The 20,515-nt window shown below is 46.7% G+C and overlaps 1 protein-coding gene across 1 annotated transcript in view; it reads left to right on the forward strand.

Moving 5' to 3' along the window:
- The window catches only part of USP24 (ubiquitin specific peptidase 24), a 215,226-nt gene extending 198,525 nt beyond the window's left edge, over positions 1-16,701 (forward strand). The window contains exons 60-67 of the mRNA XM_082264831.1: positions 1,023-1,136; positions 2,731-2,796; positions 8,452-8,515; positions 11,248-11,326; positions 13,061-13,136; positions 13,309-13,395; positions 14,184-14,294; positions 16,188-16,701. Of these exons, the coding sequence (XP_082120957.1) occupies positions 1,023-1,136; positions 2,731-2,796; positions 8,452-8,515; positions 11,248-11,326; positions 13,061-13,136; positions 13,309-13,395; positions 14,184-14,294; positions 16,188-16,250 (660 nt within the window). The 3' untranslated portion in view covers positions 16,251-16,701. The remainder of the gene's footprint in view (positions 1-1,022; positions 1,137-2,730; positions 2,797-8,451; positions 8,516-11,247; positions 11,327-13,060; positions 13,137-13,308; positions 13,396-14,183; positions 14,295-16,187) is intronic.
- The last annotated feature ends 3,814 nt before the right edge of the window (positions 16,702-20,515 follow it).

The following is a 20,515-nucleotide window of genomic DNA, read 5'->3' on the forward strand; positions in this document are numbered from 1 at the left end:
GGTTTTGAAATAAAAAGTTTATTTCTTCATCAGGGGTCTACAACCACAATATAAAGCTGCATCTTGAGTCATCACCAAATAGGGCCGGCATTCGCCTCAATAGATGTCCCACATGGAATCGCAGACAGGCCTCCACGAGGGGCACAGGCTTCCACCACACTGCAATATTGCAAGGATGGTGTCACTGGGTTGTCTACAATAATAATTATGGAGGAATGGTTGTTTGCTTCAAGAGGTGCACTGACATGTAGAGAAAGCCAGCTGACTCAAAACGTGAAGTTCCCTCTGAAATAGGAATCCGAAACAGTCAGTGGTCAGCAAGTCAGTGCATGATGGATGAATGGGAAGGCTGTCCACAAGGTTTAGGAGTGTGTCTATGAAATGTTTGACTTTTCTTCCCGAAGTGCATTTATGACGTCAGGCATTAATGTTGGACCAGAAGGCCTGGCTCGCAGTCTCCGCTCTAATTCATCCCAAAGGTGTTCTATCAGGTTGAGGTGCAGGCCAAGTTCCTCCACCCCAAACTCGCTAATCCATGTCTTTATGGACCTTGCTTTGTGCACTGGTGTGCAGTCATGTTGGAACAGGAAGGGGCCATCCCCAAACTGTTCCCACAAAACTGGGAGCATGAAATTGTCCAAAATGTCTTGGTATGCTGACACCTTAAGAGTTTCCTTCACTGGAACGAAGAGGCCAAGCCCAACCCCTGAAAAACAACCCCACACCATAATCTCCCCTCCACCAATTGATTTGGACCAGTGCACAAAGCAAGGTCCATATAGACATGGATGAGCGAGTTTGGGGTGGATTATCATTTTTGCAGAAAGGATTCTATATTACATATTTATTTTAGCAACAGAATCTAATTAAGACATGAATATTGTGTATATGCGCATGAAAATTCCTTAAATGCTCACCTTATCTTAGTGAGGTGTCCTATAATTCCCTTTATTGACCGCATTAGAAGCATAATACGATTGTTTTATATCTACAATAACATTTCTACCTTCTCTGTTTCTCAGGTGATGTTTGCGATGCGGGAGCTCCCCGGGCCGCTCTCTGTACTGATTGAGATGCTGGTTTATTGTTGTTTCTGTAACGAACGTTTCTCGCTCACCGCACTGCACTTCATTAAGGTACAAAGTTGATCATTCTTTGATTCTGTTGGTTTATATCCTTGTTTCTGAATTTACATATCTTGATCTCATTTAAGATCAGTCGTCTTTTAGTCCTGAGCCACATAGTTAACTTCTTCTGGACCGCCCTACACATAAATACTGCAGCAGGGCGGCCATCCTGCGCGAAATGAGGTACCTGTACGTGGTTTCGTGCAATGGGTCTGGGGCGCGCATGTCACCGGCGACCCTCTCCCGCTGTGAATGGACACAGCGGGAGCCAATCAACGGGTTTGATGTTCACTGGGACCTCGCGATTGTTCAGGAGAGAGGCAGAATGGTGGTCTGTGTATGTAAACCAGGCAGGCCGCCGTTCTGTGAGAGGGGAAGATGGAGATTTTGTGTTTCTGCTAAGCAAGAACACAGACCTCTGTCTTCCCCAGTCAAAGCACCTCCCCCAAACAGAAAGCACTCCCAAGGAACACATGATTGCGCTACTGATGCCAGTTTTTCTATTAAGATTAGTTGGTGTTGCAATATTATTGGTTTTACTTCAAGTAGCAGCAATCCACCTTAAATTGGGAATTCAAGTGTGGATATCCCAGATAGGTGGTCCGCTTTCTCTTTTGAGCGCAGGGGACCATTACAATTCATTTTTTGTCTGGTATTTTACAATGGCCCTAAAACTTTGCAGGCACCATAAAATGGGACGTAAATCAGCCACAGCTCCAGCAAACCCCTAGCAATATTGATGGAATCCTAGGTTAAGAATGGCTAGCTTGAATAATATTTTTTACTTTTAAATCGGTGTGTTTCCGATACCAGTGTTGGAGGGAAGTTTAGAAATCCTGCCAGCTCTGAGGTCTTTAAAGCGGAGTTCCGGGCACAGAAACCATTTTTCAATAAACATACCCCCGGGACAGTCAGGGCTAGCACATTCCACAATGGCTAGCCTCTGATCTGTCCCGGTTCGCACTTACCTGCAAGAAGAAATACTTTCTTCCACAGCGTTTCCATCTCTCTTGTGGGCAGCTGAAGCCGGCGCGATCCTCTTCCGCGTCTTCTTCCGCGTCCTCTTCTCCCAAAATGCGCCTGCACCGGCCCCTCTCGTCACTTCCGGGGCGGCGCCGCATTCCTCCACAGCTTCTGGGCATGCCCAGAAGCTGTTTAGCCTCGGAAGTGACAAGCGGGGCCGGTGCCGTTGCATTGATTCCTGGGAGCAATGACGTTCAGCTCCCAGGAATCAGTGCAAGCCCGGAAGTGACGGCGGAGCCACGGCACAGAGGGAGGAAGTGAAGAATAGGTGAGTATCTTCGATCTACAATTACAAGGGGAGTACAAAAAAAAAAAAAACCTAACCAATTCTGTTTCAGGTGAAGGTGAACAAGCGGACGGGCACAAAAAAAAAGATTGATTTTGTGCCCGGAACTACGCTTTAACAGTGAACAGACTTTGCAGCAAAAATAGTTTCTCAAGTCTCCAGTGAAAGTTGAAAATCCATGAATTAGCTGTGTTTAGCTTTGTTGGGGGGTGTAACTAACTGTATAACTCAGGGGTCTTCAAACTCTGGCCCTCCAGTTCAACTCTTTTGCTTTCTTCTGTATTTACCCCACAGAACCAGCTGGAGACGGCTCCACCTCATGAACTGAAGAATATGTTCACCCTCCTGCTTGACATTCTGGTACGTACGCTGGAAAAAAACAATATCTGCACTGGCATTCAGCTTTCCTGCTTTCCAATCCTAAAGCCTCGTACACACGCGTTGAAAATCGGCAGGGAATTTTCGCCCGACGACCAATCTGCCGATTTTCGGCTTGTTAGTATGATGCTTCCGACAACCGACTCCGACTTTTCGGCCGAAAAAAATCTGGTGTGCAGGCTATAAAATTTTTGTCCGCCATCAAAACACTGCCGATTTTCGTGCAGTCAGTGCAGATTTCGACAGGGAAAAATCTAATGAGCAAGACTGGGCATGCTCAGAGAAGAAAGAACACAAAGAAAGCAAACTAACACATGACATCACTTCTGAAGTAGAATTTTGTTGGCCGAGAAAATTTGTGTGCAGTCTAGGCACATTCCAACCAACAAAACACAACTCTGGACAAAAGACAGACGATCGGTCGGCCGATAATCGTTGCGTGTGTACGGGGCTTTATACCGGTCCATACATGTGATAGTGTTCCTGCTTAGATTTAACACCTCCTGGTCACCGGTCATGTCCGAACAGGTGATCGACTCCATGTACTCTCGAAGGTGCTTCACAGTAGAATCAGCGCTACATATTTAATGTAATCAGTAATGCTTGTGGGGTTTTTATATTAATTTGAAAAGTTCACTACTCTAATATTATAGACTATTTAATTTAAGCCTAAATGGCTATAACTGTTACCGTACTGAGAACCTTTAGAGCAGGGATATGCAAACTGTGGACCTCCAGCTGTTGCAGAACTACAAGTCCCATGAGGCAAAGCAAGACTCTGACAGCCACAAGCATGACACACAGAGGCATGATGGGACTTGTAGTTTTGCAACAGCTGGAGGGCCAAAATTTGCATATCCCTGCTTTAGAGGATGTATTTCCTCATCCGGTCTCCTGAAGAAGTGAACTTCAGTTCTGGAAAATGTGTTGACATTTGGTCCAGTCTCACCCCCGGCAAAAATGTGTTGAATAAATACATCTTACCTGTAATTTCATATTGGTTGATTATTTGTGATGTATGGTATACAGTGGGGAAATAATAATTTGATCCCCTGCAGATTTGTCCACTTACAAAGAAATGAAGGGTCTATAATTTTTATCATAGGTCTATTTTTAAAGATAGAGACAGAATATCAACCAAAAAATCCAGAAAAAAACACATAATACAAATGTTATGAATTGAGTTTGTCAGTTTAGTGAGTAAAATATTTGATTCCCTAATTCTGGCCCCCACAGACTGGCTACAATATGTGCTCATGTGGTACACAGATTAGTCCTGTCAATTTAAGGCCCCTTTCACACATACGGTCCGTTCAGTTCAGTCACGTCAAAATGTATCAGTTGTCATCTGTTTTTCGTCAGTTGTCATCCGTTTTTCGTCAGTTGTCATCCGTTTTTCGTCAGTTGTCATCCGTTTTTCGTCAGTTGTCGTCCGTTTTTCGTCAGTTGTCATCCGTTTTTCGTCAGTTGTCATCCGTTTTTCGTCAGTTGTCATCCGTTTTTCGTCAGTTGTCATCCGTTTTCCGTCCGTTGTCGTCCGTTTTTCGTCCGTTGTCGTCCGTTTTTCGTCCGTTGTCGTCCGTTTTTCGTCCGTTGTCGTCCGTTTTTCATCCGTTGTCGTCCGTTTTTCATCCGTTGTCGTCCGTTTTTCATCCGTTGTCGTCCGTTTTTCATCCGTTGTCGTCCGTTTTTCATCCGTTGTCGTCCGTTTTTCATCCGTTGTCGTCCGTTTTTCATCCGTTGTCGTCCGTTTTTCATCCGTTGTCGTCCGTTTTTCATCCGTTGTCGTCCGTTTTTCATCCGTTGTCCGTTTTTCATCCGTTGTTGTCCGTTTTTCATCCGTTGTCGTCCGTTTTTCGTCCGTTTTTCGTCCGTTGTCGTCCGTTTTTCGTCCGTTGTCGTGCGTTTTTCGTCCGTTGTCGTGCGTTTTTCGTCCGATTCATTTTTTTGACGGATGAAAAATAGGGCATTCATCCGTTCAAAAAAATGGACATTGACGGAAGTGGATGAAAACGGATGTTAACTGATGATCATCCGTTGCCATCCGTTTTTACATAGAGATACATTGATGTCCATTTTTCATCCGTCAACGGATGGATGACAAACGGACAGCATGTGTGAAAGGGGCCTAAGAAGGTGCTCCTAACGACAACTTGTTATGTGTATAAAAGGCCCCTATCCACAGAATCTTTCTTCCATTTAAACTTCACCATCATGGACAAGACCAAAGAGTTGTCAAAGGATGTTGTCAAACTTTTGGAGCAATTATTTGCAAATGGAAGAAATACAAAATAACCATCAATAGCCTTTGGTCTGGAGCTCCATGCAACATTTTGCCTCATGGGGTAGGGATGATCATAAGAAAAGTGAGGGATCAGCCCAGAACTACACGGGAGGAGCTTGTGAATGATCTCAAGGCAGTTGGGACCACAGTCACCAAACAAACCATTGGTAACACAAATCCTGCAGCGCCCGCAAGGTCCCCCTCCTCAAAAAGGCACATGTACAGGCCCATCTGAAGTTTGCCAATGAACATCTAAATGATTCAGAGAAGGATTGAGAGAAAGTGCTGTGGTCAGATGAGACCAGAATTGAGCTCTTTGGCATTAACTTGACTCGCCATGTTTGGAAGAAAAATGCTGTCTGTAACCCTAAGAACACCAACCATCCCCACAGTCAAGCACTGAGGTGGAGGCCAATGGACGGGGCCATGTATTTTAAAATATTGTATGAGAAATCCTCAGCCAGAACTCTGAAGATGGGTCTTCCAGCATGACAATTACCCAAAACATACCACCAAGGCAACAAAGGAGTGGCCTAAGAATAAGCACATTAAGGTCAAAGAGTGGCCTGGCCAGTCTCCAGACCCTAATCCTATAAAAAAAAAAAAAGTATGGAAGGAGCTGAAACTTCAAGTTGCCAAGAAACGTTAAGGATTTAGAGAAGATCTGTAAAGAGTGGACCAAAATCCTTCCTGAGATGTGTGCGAACCTGGTAACCAACTACAAGAAGCATCTTACCTCTTTGCCTGCCAACAAGGGTTCCTCCACCAAGTACTAAGTCATGTTTTGCTTGGTAATTAAATACTTATTTTACTCACTGAACTGCAACTCAGTTTATAACATTTGTATCATGTGTTTTTTTCTGGATTTTGGTGTATATTCTGTCCTCTTGTCGTGGGCAAATTCACAAAATCTGCAGTGGATCAAGTAAATATTTTCCCCACTGTATACAGGGGTTGGACAAAATTATGGAAAAACCAGGTAAAAGAATTGTTACCTAATGCCTTTTGGCATCCAGGACGGCCCTGAATTCTCCTGGAAATTGACAAATGTAAGTCTTGGATGCTGGATTAATGGAATCTGATACTGCTCTTCATGCAAAATCGTTCCAGTTCCCGCAGAGATGGCAGAGCCGGAAAACGAGCCCGAACTTTGTGCGCCAATATTGACCATAGTGGCTCGTTTTGAGGTCCGGCGACTGCGGCACCCAGGGAAGGTGTGAGACTTTGTCTGCATGCTCTTCGAAGCGTGAATTTGAACATTATGGTCTTTGTAAATGGCGCTGTCTTCAGGGGAAAAAATGCCTACAACATAGGGTGCATTTTGTCAGCCAAAATTTGTACATTTGGCAGTGACTCTACCTTTCAAAGTGATGCAAAATACCAGGATATGGCTTGACCATACCATAATTGTTCCTCCACCGTGCTTTACCATTGGCACAAGACAGTCCTGCTTGTAAGCTTGGGATGGTGTTTGCCACACGTTCCGTAGTTGGGAACAGTGCGAAGCTCGATTCATCAGACCATATTACAGGCTTACATTGATCGATAGTCCACGATTTATGGGTATTCCACCACTCTCTCCTCCTCTTAGCATTATTATCGGTCACTAGTAATTTGGCACTTGCAGCTCGTCTGTGAATGTTTTGCTTATGGAGTTCCCTCCGCACAGTTTTTGTGGACATGGATTTTGGACGACTGAGCTCTGCTGTCAGCAGCAATTTTCCTATTCTGGGTCACAATCCTGTGTAATGTCCGTTGTCTCCTTTTGGTCAGTTGACCATGTCGACCGTGCTTATGCTTATCAGACGACTGTTTCCCAGAAACTGTATATGCCATTGTAACGGATCAACTGGTACCTCGACTGGGTACCTCCGTTGACTAATGCTCCTTGTGCTTCCGGAGGGCTCCAAGCACTCTACTAGACACCATAACCACCGCAGACCCCACGAACCGCCGCAGCTTAGTTGGGGTCTCGCCGTCTCCTACCCACCCTGGACCTACGACAAGGCTTCAGGTTCCAGTGGGTGAACCTCTTTCCCCAGAGAGTGAAGCAGGAACAAGAACAAGCTCTTGCAAGAGCTTAGTGATTATTCAAGGAATTATGAAGAGCATAGCAATCCCTTGTAGCAGATTCCCCCAATAAGAGTCAGGACTCGAGGGTGAAGTAGAACTCTAGGTTTAATGGTACGGCTGCTCTTTTATACAGTTTTCCCCCACAAGGTTACTGCCCAAGTGGACCTTGTGGGGAACAGGACATGAAATTAACAATCCAATAAAAAGAGTTTTACACTCCCATACAGTATACACAATCTCTCCCTTTTGCCTGATTACATTATCATATGAATATGAAATTGTATACAGAAACTGAATTAAACTGAACTAATTATCTAGCCATCTGGACAGAACATTGGGACAGGCAGACTTCACACAATACACATCCCACCTCAATAGATAGACAATAGGCCAAGACTGCCAATGACAGTCTGTCCGTCTCCTTCATTGAAGTACATGGAATACACATCTAGGTGTCACAGACTTCATGGCAACAGGCTATAGGTCTCACAGTGCAAAGTGGGATTAAATCTTCATAGTTCTTGAGAGATATTGTTGATAAATATTACTCTCCCATTTGAAGTTATCCAAACCATATTCTCTGTGTCCCTTAAGTATCTGTCTTTCACTCCCAGTGACGGTGAGTACCGTCACAGCCATTATAACCTTTGATAATATACTTTGCGACACGGCAAATTGGCAACTTCAGTCACAGAGGCATCAGCTAAGCGGCACCAACAGTTTGCCCTCTTTGAATCTCCATAAGCTCGGACATCACTCCATATTAATAGCAGTGAATGATGAAAGTGAGGCCTCCCAACTGTTGGCTCGGTGTCTCATCACACATCGGAAGCAAAGCAGTGTTATATCGCTTCCACTTTCAGCGCCAAACATATCCTCACTGTGACACCTGCAAATCATGTAAAGTTTCCATATTTTTGTCCAACCACCAGGACTGCTACTTAACTCTTCTGGATCTGTAAGGTCTTGTATATTTTCTTAATCTCTGTATACAAAATAGTTTTTCATGTATATACCAGGGATTTCCAAACTACGGCCCTGCAGCTGTTGCAGAAATACACATCCCATGAGGCATTGTAAAACTCTGACATTCACATACATGACTAGGAATGATGGGAATTGTAGTTCCTGAACAACTGCAGGGCCGTAGTTTGGGATTCCCTGGTCTATACCAATAAAAAGTATTTTTCATATATGAGTGCTTTAAAAGTCTGCGGGGTGTCCAGTGTTTTGTCTTTTGTACTGTACTGAGAAGTAAATTCTTATTTTTTCTTCTGCAGGTGATTGAAGACCCCATTCAGATGCAGAGGCTGAAGTTTGCCTTTGAGTCAGACGGGCTTTTAGGTAAAATTGAAAGATTACGTTAAAAAAATAATGTTGTGGTCTCGGTAGCAAAAGAGGTTGGTTGAAAGTATAGGGGTGAATGCATTGTCACCTTGTCTATAGTACCTGATGGTCTTACAACTAGCATTTAAAATGTGATCGTGGTCCCAACATCACCTACCCAGGGCTGCTGATAGGGCGGGGGGACCACCAGTCATCCTGTAGGGGGCCCCAACAGCACAGGGAATCAGTGCGGAGGAGAAATTACAGATGGTAGCCCTGTACGGCTCTCTGTTAGCAACTGAAAGCCAGTTTCTCCCACCTCCTGCCAGCTTTCAGCTGCTGCAAGGAGAGACACCAACACAGGGCATCGTTTTAGTTGCTTCTCTGCTACCGACCCCCTCCTATTCTGCCTGCCTCTGACCCCCCTCCTCATGTGCCCACTTTCACTGTGTGCACCCCCCCCCCCCCAGCGCTGCAGGCTTCCCTGTCCTGTAAAAAAAAAAAATTATATAATGAGTTTAGTGTATTTTTAGCGGAAATATCGTTTTGATACATTTTGGGGGGGGGGGGGGGGGGGGCTCTGTCAGGCTGTACGGGGCCCCGGGATTTCTGACAGCAGCCCTGCACCTACCACGGTATCTGCACCCTCTATTTGCTGGGGTCTCATGTACCTCTCAATCTCTCCCCTTTCCCCTTCTCCCCAGCAAAATCCTTTTCTCTGATACTCAATCTTCCAGAATACCCTCCTTTTTCTATCCATTGCCTTCCATGCTGATTCTTGATGGCATTCACAATTCTTTGTGGGCGTTTTTTGTTGCATGGAAGGATAAACGAATATTTCCACAATCTAGGAGCCATACCCAGAAAGCAGAGAGCAAGTGCCAAAACCATTAATACAGTTCTGTTAAATCTCACTCCATAACAGCGATTATTTATACATCTATACTAGAGCTGACCGATTAATTGTTAAAAACCGCAATCTCGATTCAACCCCCCTCACGATCTTAATCCGGCATTTCCACAATTCATGTAACCATGCAGAGCCGTTCTCTGCTCAGAGCTGTCAAGGGGAAAAAAAAAGGGCAGCCAGCAAAGTTTATCACAACATTGCTCAGCGCTGAGATAAAAAGAAACATTGTATCATTTGGTTCTTTTAGATCAAAGGGATGATCTTTAGTCTGTAAATGAGGTCAGTTTAACCACTTAAAGACCAGGCCTTTTTCTGACACTTGTTGTTCACAAGTTTAAATACACTATAATGAATTTAAAAAAACAAACCAGTAATTTACCAAATTTTTTTGTAGAAAGTGAAAGATGTTACGCCAAAAATCGTGAGAGAATCGTGATCTTTGTTCTACACAAAAAAAAACGTGATTCATGTTTTATTCAGAATCATGCAGCTCTATACACCTAATTACCAAAAGTATTGGGACGCCTGCCTTTACACGCACATGAACTTTAATGGCATCCTAGTCTTAGTCCGTAGGGTTCAATATTGAGTTGGCCCACCCTTTGCAGCTATAACAGCTTCAACTCTTCTGGGAAGGCTGTCCACAAGGTTTAGGAGTGTCTATGGGAATGTTTCACCATTCTTCACACCTGCTTTTCTACTAAATGTACAATGAGCTGCACGTTTACAGCTCAGTGTGGGTTGCCGGCCCATGTCAGTGTGGGTTGCCGGCCCATATCAGTGTGGGTTGCCGGCCCATGTCAGTGTGGGTTGCCGGCCCATGTCAGTGTGGGTTGCCGGCCCATGTCAGTGTGGGTTGCCGGCCCATGTCAGTGTGGGTTGCCGGCCCATGTCAGTGTGGGTTGCCGGCCCATGTCAGTGTGGGTTGCCGGCCCATGTCAGTGTGGGTTGCCGGCCCATGTCAGTGTGGGTTGCCGGCCCATGTCAGTGTGGGTTGCCAGCCCATGTCAGTGTGGGTTGCCGGCCCAGGTCAGTGTGGGTTGCCGGCCCAGGTCAGTGTGGGTTGCCGGCCCAGGTCAGTGTGGGTTGCCGGCCCAGGTCAGTGTGGGTTGCCGGCCCAGGTCAGTGTGGGTTGCCGGCCCAGGTCAGTGTGGGTTGCCGGCCCAGGTCAGTGTGGGTTGCCGGCCCAGGTCAGTGTGGGTTGCCGGCCCAGGTCAGTGTGGGTTGCCGGCCCAGGTCAGTGTGGGTTGCCGGCCCTGCTCTGTGTGGGTTGCCGGCCCTGCTCTGTGTGGGTTGCCGGCCCAGCTGTGGCTGTGCTAGAATGAATAACTTTCATGTGTTGGATGACTTCATTCCCCGCCAGCCAATGAAGAGGCTGAGATACCAGCACCTGCGGAGAAGATGAGAGGCCGATGGAGGCGAGTATAGTGGGGAGTTTAGTTCCGCTTTTAAAAATTAATCCTATTCATTAAAAGCTCTCCCTCTCAAACCTACTTCTGAGTTGGACAGGACACCCTGTGTGAACTGCCAGGTTACGGCCCCTGACTTTAACTATCATTGCATCATGTTATAAGTATGTTGGCCATAAATCACATTAGGGGATCCTTTGTCCAACGTCTTCTTGTTTGCACAGTACAGTATGTTTATCGGACAAGGAGGACTGAGTAGAGGTGCCTTTGGCAATCTAGATTTGGTCAGCAATGATTGCGGACTTAAATAGTGTAACATTGCCAATAACTATTACAGTATAAGAAAAAATACAACGTAACAGTTTTTTTCAAGTGCGTGAAAGTTTGCCATATCTTCAGAACTAATGATTACTTTTTTCTTATTTCTTCAGCTTTGATGCACCACAGCAATCACATAGACAGCAGCCGCTGCTACCAGTGTGTGAAGTTCCTGGTTACTTTGGCTCAGAAGTAAGTATCGGCGATCTATAGATTGTAAGATCCATAGGTCAGAGATCTTTTTGTCAGATAATGGGGGTCTGTCTCATCTCTGTGGTGTTAGACACCTTTCACATGGCGCCCTCCATTCCATCTCAAGGTGGTCCTAGACTGATCCAATGCTGAGTCAGAACAGAAATGGATGTCTCATGTATCCAATTCTTCCTACATCCTGTGATGGAGTTAAAAGTGGACCCATATAATCCCTGTTGGTGCCCGGATGTAAGCAGATATGTGTCTGCCTATATCCGTAGTCCAAACAATGTAGATTCACAAAAGAAGATAGACCGCAATCCGACATGAAAGAATCAATCGATTTATTCAAATGAAGAAAATTCCAAAGTGACAATCATGAAGACGACATGGACAAGTCAACAAACAAAGGAGAAGTTGATGCGTTTCACAAATTACATTCGCCTAATCATAACTGATAATCACAACTTGTCCATGATGTCTTCATGATTGTCACTTTGGAATTTTCTTCATTTGAATAAATCGATTAATTCTTTCATGTCGGAGTGCGGTCTACCTTCTTTTGTGAATCTACTGTTTGGACTACGGATCAGACATGCACCCGGCCTCTGATTACTTTCACATCTCTCCATTGTATTCCTGCCTATATCTGCCCACATTCAGTTAGGTCAGAAAAAGAGGACCAGGATGGAAACTTTTTCTGTTTGATCCAACGAATCTGAATTTGTGAGGTCAGGCACTGATTTTGGAGAGAAGGCCTGGCTCACAGTCTCCACAATAATTCATATCAAAGGTGTTCTATTGGGTTGAGGTCAGGACTCAGTGCAGACCAGTCATGTTCCTCCACCCCAAACTCATCCATGTCTTTTTGGATCTTTCTTAGTGCCTTGGTTCAAATCTTTTGGTGGAGGAGGGATTATGGTGTGGGGATGAGCTTGGCCCCTTAGTTCCAGTGAAGAGAACTCTTAAGGCGTCGGCATACAAAAATATTTTGGACAATTTCATGCTCCCAACTTTGTGGGGACAGTTTGGGGATGGCCCCTTCCTATTCCAACATGACTGCGCACCAGTGCACAAAGCAAGGTCCATAAAGACATGGATGAGCGAGTTTGGAGTGGAGGAACTTGACTGGGCTGCACAGAGTCCTGACCTCAACCCATTAGAACACTTTTGGGATGAATTAGACCCGAGACTGTGAGCCAGGCCTTCCCATCCAATATCAGTGCCTGACCTCACAAATGCGCTTCTGAAAGAATAGTCCCACTCCCGTGGACAACCTTCCCAGAAGAGTTGAAGCTGTTATAGCTGCAAAGGGTGGGCCAACTCAATATTGAACCCTACGGACTAAAGCTGGATACACACTATACAACTTTTGTTCCTTTAGATTTACCTTCAGCTATGTAGTGCAAGGGCCTGCCTGATTGCATACAAATTGAAAGTGTTTAGGTTTGAGCTCATATTATAAGGTTTTGGTAAATCTAAAAAATCTAAAGGAAATTGTATAGTGTGTATCCAGCTTAAGACTTGGATGCCATTAAATTTTATGTGCGTGTAAAGGCAGGCGTCCCAATACTTTTGGTAATATCGTGTATGTCTGGTTACATCCAGCTGCCCATTGGAATACACTGCAGTCCGTTTTTTAGATCCAGGTAATTATGGGTCAAAAATGAACTGCCGCAATGCCCATGTAAACAGTGGCTGGAAAGGTTTCACGGTGTTTTGTATTGATGACAGGTGTGCTGCTGCAAAGGAGTATTTCAAAGAGAATTCTCACCACTGGAGCTGGGCTGTGCAATGGTTGCAGAAGAAGGTAGGACATTCATATTTCTGGACTATATGTAGTAACAGAAATCTGCTTCTAGGAAAAAAAAATCACAATTCTATAGTATAGTATTAGCCATTCCAAATTGTTATAGAATGAGAATGTGCCTGCTAATAATGTTATTATGAAGTGTGATTTATCATTTTTATGTCCCTCACAGATGTCCGAGCATTGCTGGGCTCCACAGAGTAACGTGTCCAATGAAACGTCCACAGCCAAGACCTTCCAGAGAACCATCTCTGCACAGGTAGAGTAAAGGGCATGGCTGATCCTTAAGGCTCGGTTCACACTACGTCCCTCCGACATAAGGGGGCGACCTGTGAAGTTGCGTGCAGCGTGACTTTGGCGCGACTTGCACAGACTTCATACAATGAATGTCTATGCAAGTCGCCTCCAGGTCGCCCCGAAGTAGTACAGGACCCTTTTTCTAAGTCGGAGCGAATTGTGTCGCTCCTATTAGAACAGGTCCTGTACTACACAATGGGAGCGTGACGGACCGCGACAAGTCAGGATGACAAGTCGCGGTCCAAGTCGGACCAGTGTGAATGCGGTCTTACACTTTGTATAATATTGCTCATCTGTTTTTCTTTGTTGAAAATTCAATAAAAACATTGAAAGAGAAAAACCTCAGACACACAGACAATGTGGCAAATAAACCAAACCAGTCATATAACTAAACATTGTCAGTAGCTCTGAAGGAACATACATGGGATGGGTGGACTTCGACTGGGGTAAGCATTAGTAGACGATGCAAACAAGTCCCCCCATTGTCCCCAACCCATTAACTCTAAAGCATTGTAATTTTTAGTCTTTAAAACAAATGTAAGCCATAAAGGAAACCTCAAAGAAATTGTGTTGGGAAAGACCAACCTAAAGAAGGTAAGAAAGAGAGGAAAGAAGAAGAAATGATAAAGATAAGGAATATTGTGAGGAAATTTCAGATTGTAGAGTGAGAAAAATGACTTCAGGTCGTATCTGAGGTTTTTAGCATTGATTGATGTACTATGGGTGAGTAACATAATAATTTTGCTCCAGGACACTTTGGCCTATGCCACCGCGTTGCTGAATGAAAAGGACCAATCTGGAAGCAGCAACGGATCTGAAAGCAGCCCAGCCAATGAGAATGGAGACAGAAGTATGCAACAGGTGAGAAGAATTGTAGGTAGAAGAAGCTTTGGCTTCCTTCAATACTTTAAATGGTGCGGGGGAAGCTGTAGTTCATATATCTTTCAAACTCATTGAGAGACACAGGAAGTCTTTAACCTTTTGGGTTACATTGCCAGCTACTGGAAAATTGGACACTGTCAAAAAAAAGTGTTGGGTAGCCCAGGATACTACCAGCAACACCTTAGTTTTTTGATAGTTTCCCGAGAAGATGGACTTCTTCTCTTCAGCTCTACTGTGTAGAAGACTAATCTAATTTCTCCTAGCTCTTTTGATTTGATTTTTTTTCCTTCTTTACGTTGCTACTGAAGATTTTACTCCTGGATTGTAGCCACTATCTAGTGTGGTTGTCCCTAGATGGAGGAGGACACGGGGTAGCCTGGAGATGGAGGAGGACTGGGGGGGGGGGGGAGCTTGGAGATGGAGGAGGACTGGGGGGGGGAGCTTGGAGATGGAGGAGGACTGGGGGGGGGGGGAGAGCTTGGAGATGGAGGAGGACTGGGGGGGGGGGAGCTTGGAGATGGAGGAGGACTGGGGGGGGGGGGGCTTGGAGATGGAGGAGGACTGGGGGGGGGGGGGGAGCTTGGAGATGGAGGAGGACTGGGGGGGGGGAGCTTGGAGATGGAGGAGGACTGGGGGGGGGAAGCTTAGAGATGGAGGAGGACACGGCGGGGAGCCTGGAGATGGAGGACATGGGGGGGAGCCTGGAGATGGAGGAGGACACGGGGGGTAGCCTGGAGATGGAGGAGGACACGGAGGGGGGGAGCGTGGAGATGGAGGAGGACACGGAGGGGGGGAGCGTGGAGATGGTGGAGGACACGGAGGGGGGGAGCGTGGAGATGGAGGAGGACACGGGGGGGGGGGGAGGGGGGGCCTGGAGATGGAGGAGGACGGGGGGGGGGGCTTGGAGGAGGACACGGTGGGGAGCCTGGTGATGGAGGAAGACACGGGGGGGAGCCTGGAGATGGAGGAGGACACGGGGGGGGGGGGTAGCCTGGAGATGGAGGAGGACACGGGGGGGGGGTAGCCTGGAGATGGAGGAGGACACGGGGGGGGGGGGTAGCCTGGAGATGGAGGAGGACACGGGGGGGGGGTAGCCTGGAGATGGAGGAGGACACGGGGGGGGGGGGGTAGCCTGGAGATGGAGGAGGACACGGGGGGGTAGCCTGGAGATGGTGGAGGACACGGGGGGGGGGGGGATAGCCTGGAGATGGAGGACACCGGGGGGGAGCGTGGAGATGGAGGAGGACAGGGGGGGGGGGGGGCTTGGAGGAGAACACGGTGGGGAGCCTGGTGATGGAGGAGAACACAGGGGGGAGCCTGGAGGGGGGTGGGAGCCTGGAGAATGGATGAGGGCATGGAGGGGAGCCTGGAGAATGGAGGAGGGCACGGGGGGGAGCCTGGAGATGGAGGAGGGCACGGGGGGGTAGCCTGGAGATGGAGGGGGGTAGCCTGGAGATGGAGGACGGGGGGGTGCCCGGAGATGGAGGAGGACACGGGGGAGCCTGAAGATTGAGGAGGACACGGGGTGGGGGAGCCTGGAGAATGGAGGAGGACACGGGGGGAGCCTGGAGGAGGACGCGGGGGGAGCTGGAGATCGGTGTGGTGGGAGAGCACCAATTTCCCAGCATGGCTTTTCAGCTGAAAGCCGCAGGAGGGAGAGGAGGAGAAGCGGCTGCCAGCCGTAAAGCCATGCAGGGAGATCGGTGCTAACAGCTGTCCTTCTGACACACCGATCATCCCTGGCTGTGAACCGAGGGACCATCCATGTGCAGTGTGGATCACAGTGAACACCCTGCTCACATGGGATGATACGCCACTGGTTCTGATGTGATTTAAGCCAGAATTCCAATTATAATTTTTCATATCTTTCAGGGTCCCGACTCTCCAATGATAATTGGAGACCCAAAAAGTGACCTTGACGACGTCGATCCTTGACTACATTTCCCAGGTACAAAAGATGAGAGAGTCTTTGTCGCGCTGTGAAACGCCCTTCGAGAACCACAACGGAGTCTGGTTGTCGTCCCGCCGGACTACCCGAAGGCCAACCTGGCGGAACTCGCAGAGCTAATCCAAACGCTGCAGCCAAGGCTCTTTTTCTGAAGAACTGTAGCACCGAGGCGGAGGTCAACCTTACTGCTGCAAAAAAAAAAAAGAAGAAAAGAATATTTTTGTCAATTTTATTGCAAAACAAGAAACCTAACAAGTGGTTGAATTTTTTTTTTTTTTTAATTTGTCAGAATTCAAGGAGTGAATGTACAATTGTGGCTTTTTCTGTAATGCTGCGGAGATTTCATTTGGTTTTATACAAACTATCGAGAAGAAGAAAAAAAACAAATCTTGACTGCGTTTAGGTGCACACGGCAACTTTTTAATCTTACGATATTACCTAGGAATCTTAAAATGATGTAAAGAAAAATGATCATGTAAAACTTAATCTTGTACAAATTTAGTTTGGAAATTGAACTTTTAAAGAAGAAGAAGAAAAAAAAAAAGCAAACAAAATCGAAGACACTTTGTATTTAATTTGTCTCCCAACAGTTTGTATAGTCATTTGCTATGTTTGTGCCATCAGATCATGCGACAATTAAACAAGCCGCTGTTTTCGTACGTCGTTTTTATAATTTATTTTTGCCAATGCGCTCAGGGGGGCAGCCGTGTTGCGCGTACCAGGCGGAGCCCCATCAATTCACCAAGCGGGGATGGTTTTACCAAGGCACAAAGTTCTATGGAATTTACTAGTTAGTGAGCAAATGACAGGCTTGATATGGTACCTATGATAAAATATAGCTACAAGTTGAAGTGTAGCTCCATCCTTTTGGCATATTTGATATTGCAAATGATGGCAGCCAGAAATTCAGCTTTGTTAACGGTCTTTATTAACAGTATCGTTCCCTGTTATTTAAATTGTATCAAAGTAAATGCTAAGGATAGAGTCTGGTTTAGCCCATTGGTAGGAGCGACTCTCGTAAAGTGGTTCTAAAGGCTGAAGGTTTTTATACTTTCAGTATGCAGCCCCCCCCCCCCCCCTAGATACGTAGCTGAGCCCAATCTCAATCCAGCAATATGCACAAGAGCAGCGGCTCTCTCCATCCTCATTGGCTCAAACACAGCAGCGGGGGAGCCATTGGCTCCTGCTTCTGTCAGTCAGTGAGGATGGGGTGAGGCTGAGCCGCCCTCTGCGTGTCTGTGTTAGCGAGCACGCATGAGTGCCCCTATAGCAAGAAGCTTGCCATGGGGGCAATCAGCAGGGGGGGGGGGGGCAAGAAGAGTAGGATTGGGGCTTCTTTGTGCAAAACCATTGGCTCCTTCCGCTGTCAGTCAGTGAGGAAGGGGTGAGGCTGAGCCGCGCTCTGCGTGTCTGTGTGAGCGAGCACGCATGAGTGCCCCTATATTTTTTACCTTCAGTATGCAGCCTCCCCCCCCCCCCCCCCCCAATACTTGGCTGAGCCCGATCTCAATCCAGCAATGTGCACAAGAGCAGCGGCTCTCTCCATCCTCATTGGCTCAAACACAGCAGCGGGGGAGCCATTGGCTCCTGCTTCTGTCAGTCAGTGAGGATGGGGTGAGGCTGAGCCGCCCTCTGCATGTCTGTGTTAGCGAGCACGCATGAGTGCCCCTATAGCAAGAAGCTTGCCATAGGGAGGGGCACTCAGTGGGGGGGGAGGGGCCAAGAAGAGGAGGATTGGGGCTTCTTTGTGCAAAACCATTGGCTCCTGCTGCTGTCAAGTCAGTGAGGAAGGGTTGAGGCTGAGCTGCGCTCTGTGTGTCTGTGTAAGCGAGCACGCATGAGTGCCCCTATAGCAAGAAGCTTGCTATGGGGGCACTCAGTGGGGGGGGAGGGGCCAAAAGAGGAGGATTGGGGCTTTTGTGCTAAACCATTACACAAAGCAGGTTAGTATGACATGTTTGTTATTTTAATAATAAAAAATAAACCTTTACAACCACTTTAAGGTCTCAATAACAATATAACTCCCGTCCTTATAAGGGCATTAGGAGAAAAAAATGGTGGGACTTTAAATGTGCCACAGAAAGGTAATATCCGTATATACAGTTAAAACATTAGAAATCTTTATTATACAAAGATACAATGATTAAAACTTTACGTAGTTTGAATTGCTGGGTTATGTACAAAGCTTGAGTATACAAGCTACCGGGCTGAAACATGTAAGTGTAGAGGCGATCAGGTCATATTTTACCCCGATGAAATAAAGCATTGTATTTCGGTTTGGGAGCTGGTGCCGGCATTATGTGCCGGCATTATGTGCCGGCATTATGTGCCGGCATTATGTGCCGGCATTATTGTGTACAAAGCTTGAGTATATGCAATCATTTCCTGTTTGGCGTTTTGGATCGATGCGTCTCATAAGTATATCGCTTCCCCCATTTTTCATATACAGTACAGCCAAATGTTGCTTTATGCAAAACAAATACAACAATTGCATATAATACAATCCTCTATTAGGGATCAACTGATTATTGGCAAAGCCGATATATCGGGTGCTGATATGCACTTTCCCCGATATATCAGAATCGCCCCCGGAGGTTGCCGATATTTCGGGAAAGTGCCTGCAGCTAAAGGCATCACCCCGGTACTGGCGTCCATAGCCGACGGTCGGCTGTCTTGTAATGACAACCGATGCCGATGAGAAGCCGCTCGGCTGTCATTACAAGGAGCGGGACGGGACGTCCTCCCGCCGCCTTCCGCAGCTCGCCCAGGACTCCCGTCCCACCGGGAGACCCGGGCAACCAGCCTGCACGGCCGCCAAAGAGAAGACCCGATCAAAGCCGCATTTGGCTCTGATCGGGTCTCCATGTAAAAACCCGGAAGTGATGTCATGACATCACTTCCGGGTACTGGCGCCAAATTCAAAAAAATTACAGCATTCAAAACAGCCAAAATTGGCATTTTGAATGCTTTTAAATGCAGAGGAGGGGTTTGGGGTCTTTCAGAGCCCTCTACAACAGTACCTGTCAAAAAATATATTTTTTTTTAATGTACAATAAATACCGAAATGCGATGACCAAAATATCGTTATCGGCAAAAAAAAAAAACCTATTGGTCGATCACGGTCATCAATACATAGTGCATATATCATAAAAAGATCATGCCATACAAAAATAAAAGAAACATAATTATGGCAATTAAGGTGTTGTTCATATGGGCGTACTACAGCGTTAGGTCCATGTTTACCCTCACAGGGTTCCACCCCCTTGCAGGCAGTCTCATTCACGTGGACCGGGACGAAGCACCTGCACGGACACAGTTGCTGTTCCCAATTAGACATCCGTGCCTATGTGGGCGCACAGCCCCGAGCGCAGACAGTGTACATTCGGGGCAGTACACCCACACGGATGTCAGATTAGGAATTGCAGCTGTGTAAGTGCAGTCCCTGTGTTCCTATTAACATGAATGGGACTGCCTGCATGGGGGGATGCTCAGAACGCCTGTGCATCCCTGTGGGGGTAAACCTGGTGCTAGCATGGGTGGTATGCCCATGTGAACGAGACATCATTATTAATCCACAGTAATATATTTTGAATAAGTTTCCCCCTTATCCAGAGTTTAAAGTGGACCTTCACCCCAACCCGTTTTTTTTTTTTTTTCTTTTCTTATCCTAGCTCACCATGGATGTGGATTCTGAACATTTTAGATATTTACCCACTCAGTGGATGCAGCGTTGTCCTGCTGAGATCCTCTGCCATCGCTTGGCTTCGGTGCCGCCATGTTTGGGAGGTCCTCGAGAGGCCCGCTGGTTCTTCTGTGTTCAGTGGGCCTGCCTCTCTATGATGCGCCATTAGGCTAGCTTACAAGGACGTGGATTCTGAACATTTTAGATATTTACCCACCCAGTCAATCCAGCGTTGTCCTGCTGAGATCCTCTATCGCTTGGTTTCGGTGCCACCATGTTTGTGAGGTCATCGAGAGGCCCGCTGATTCTTCTGTGTTCAGTGGGCCTGCCTCTTAATGATGCGCCTTTAGGCTAGCTTACCAGGACGTGGATTCTGAACATTTAAGATATTTACCCACTCAGTGGATCCAGCGTTGTCCCGCTGAGATCCACTGCCATCACTTGATTTTGGTGCCGCCATGTTTGTGAGGTCCTCGAGAGGCCCGCTGGTTCTTCTGTGTTCAGTGGGCCTGCCTCTCAATGATGCGCCATTTGGCTAGCTTTCCAGGACGGGGATTCTGAACATTTTAG

This window comes from Pelophylax lessonae (assembly GCF_965119305.1).
Source record: "Pelophylax lessonae genome assembly, chromosome: 8".
Lineage (NCBI taxonomy): Eukaryota > Metazoa > Chordata > Amphibia > Anura > Ranidae > Pelophylax > Pelophylax lessonae.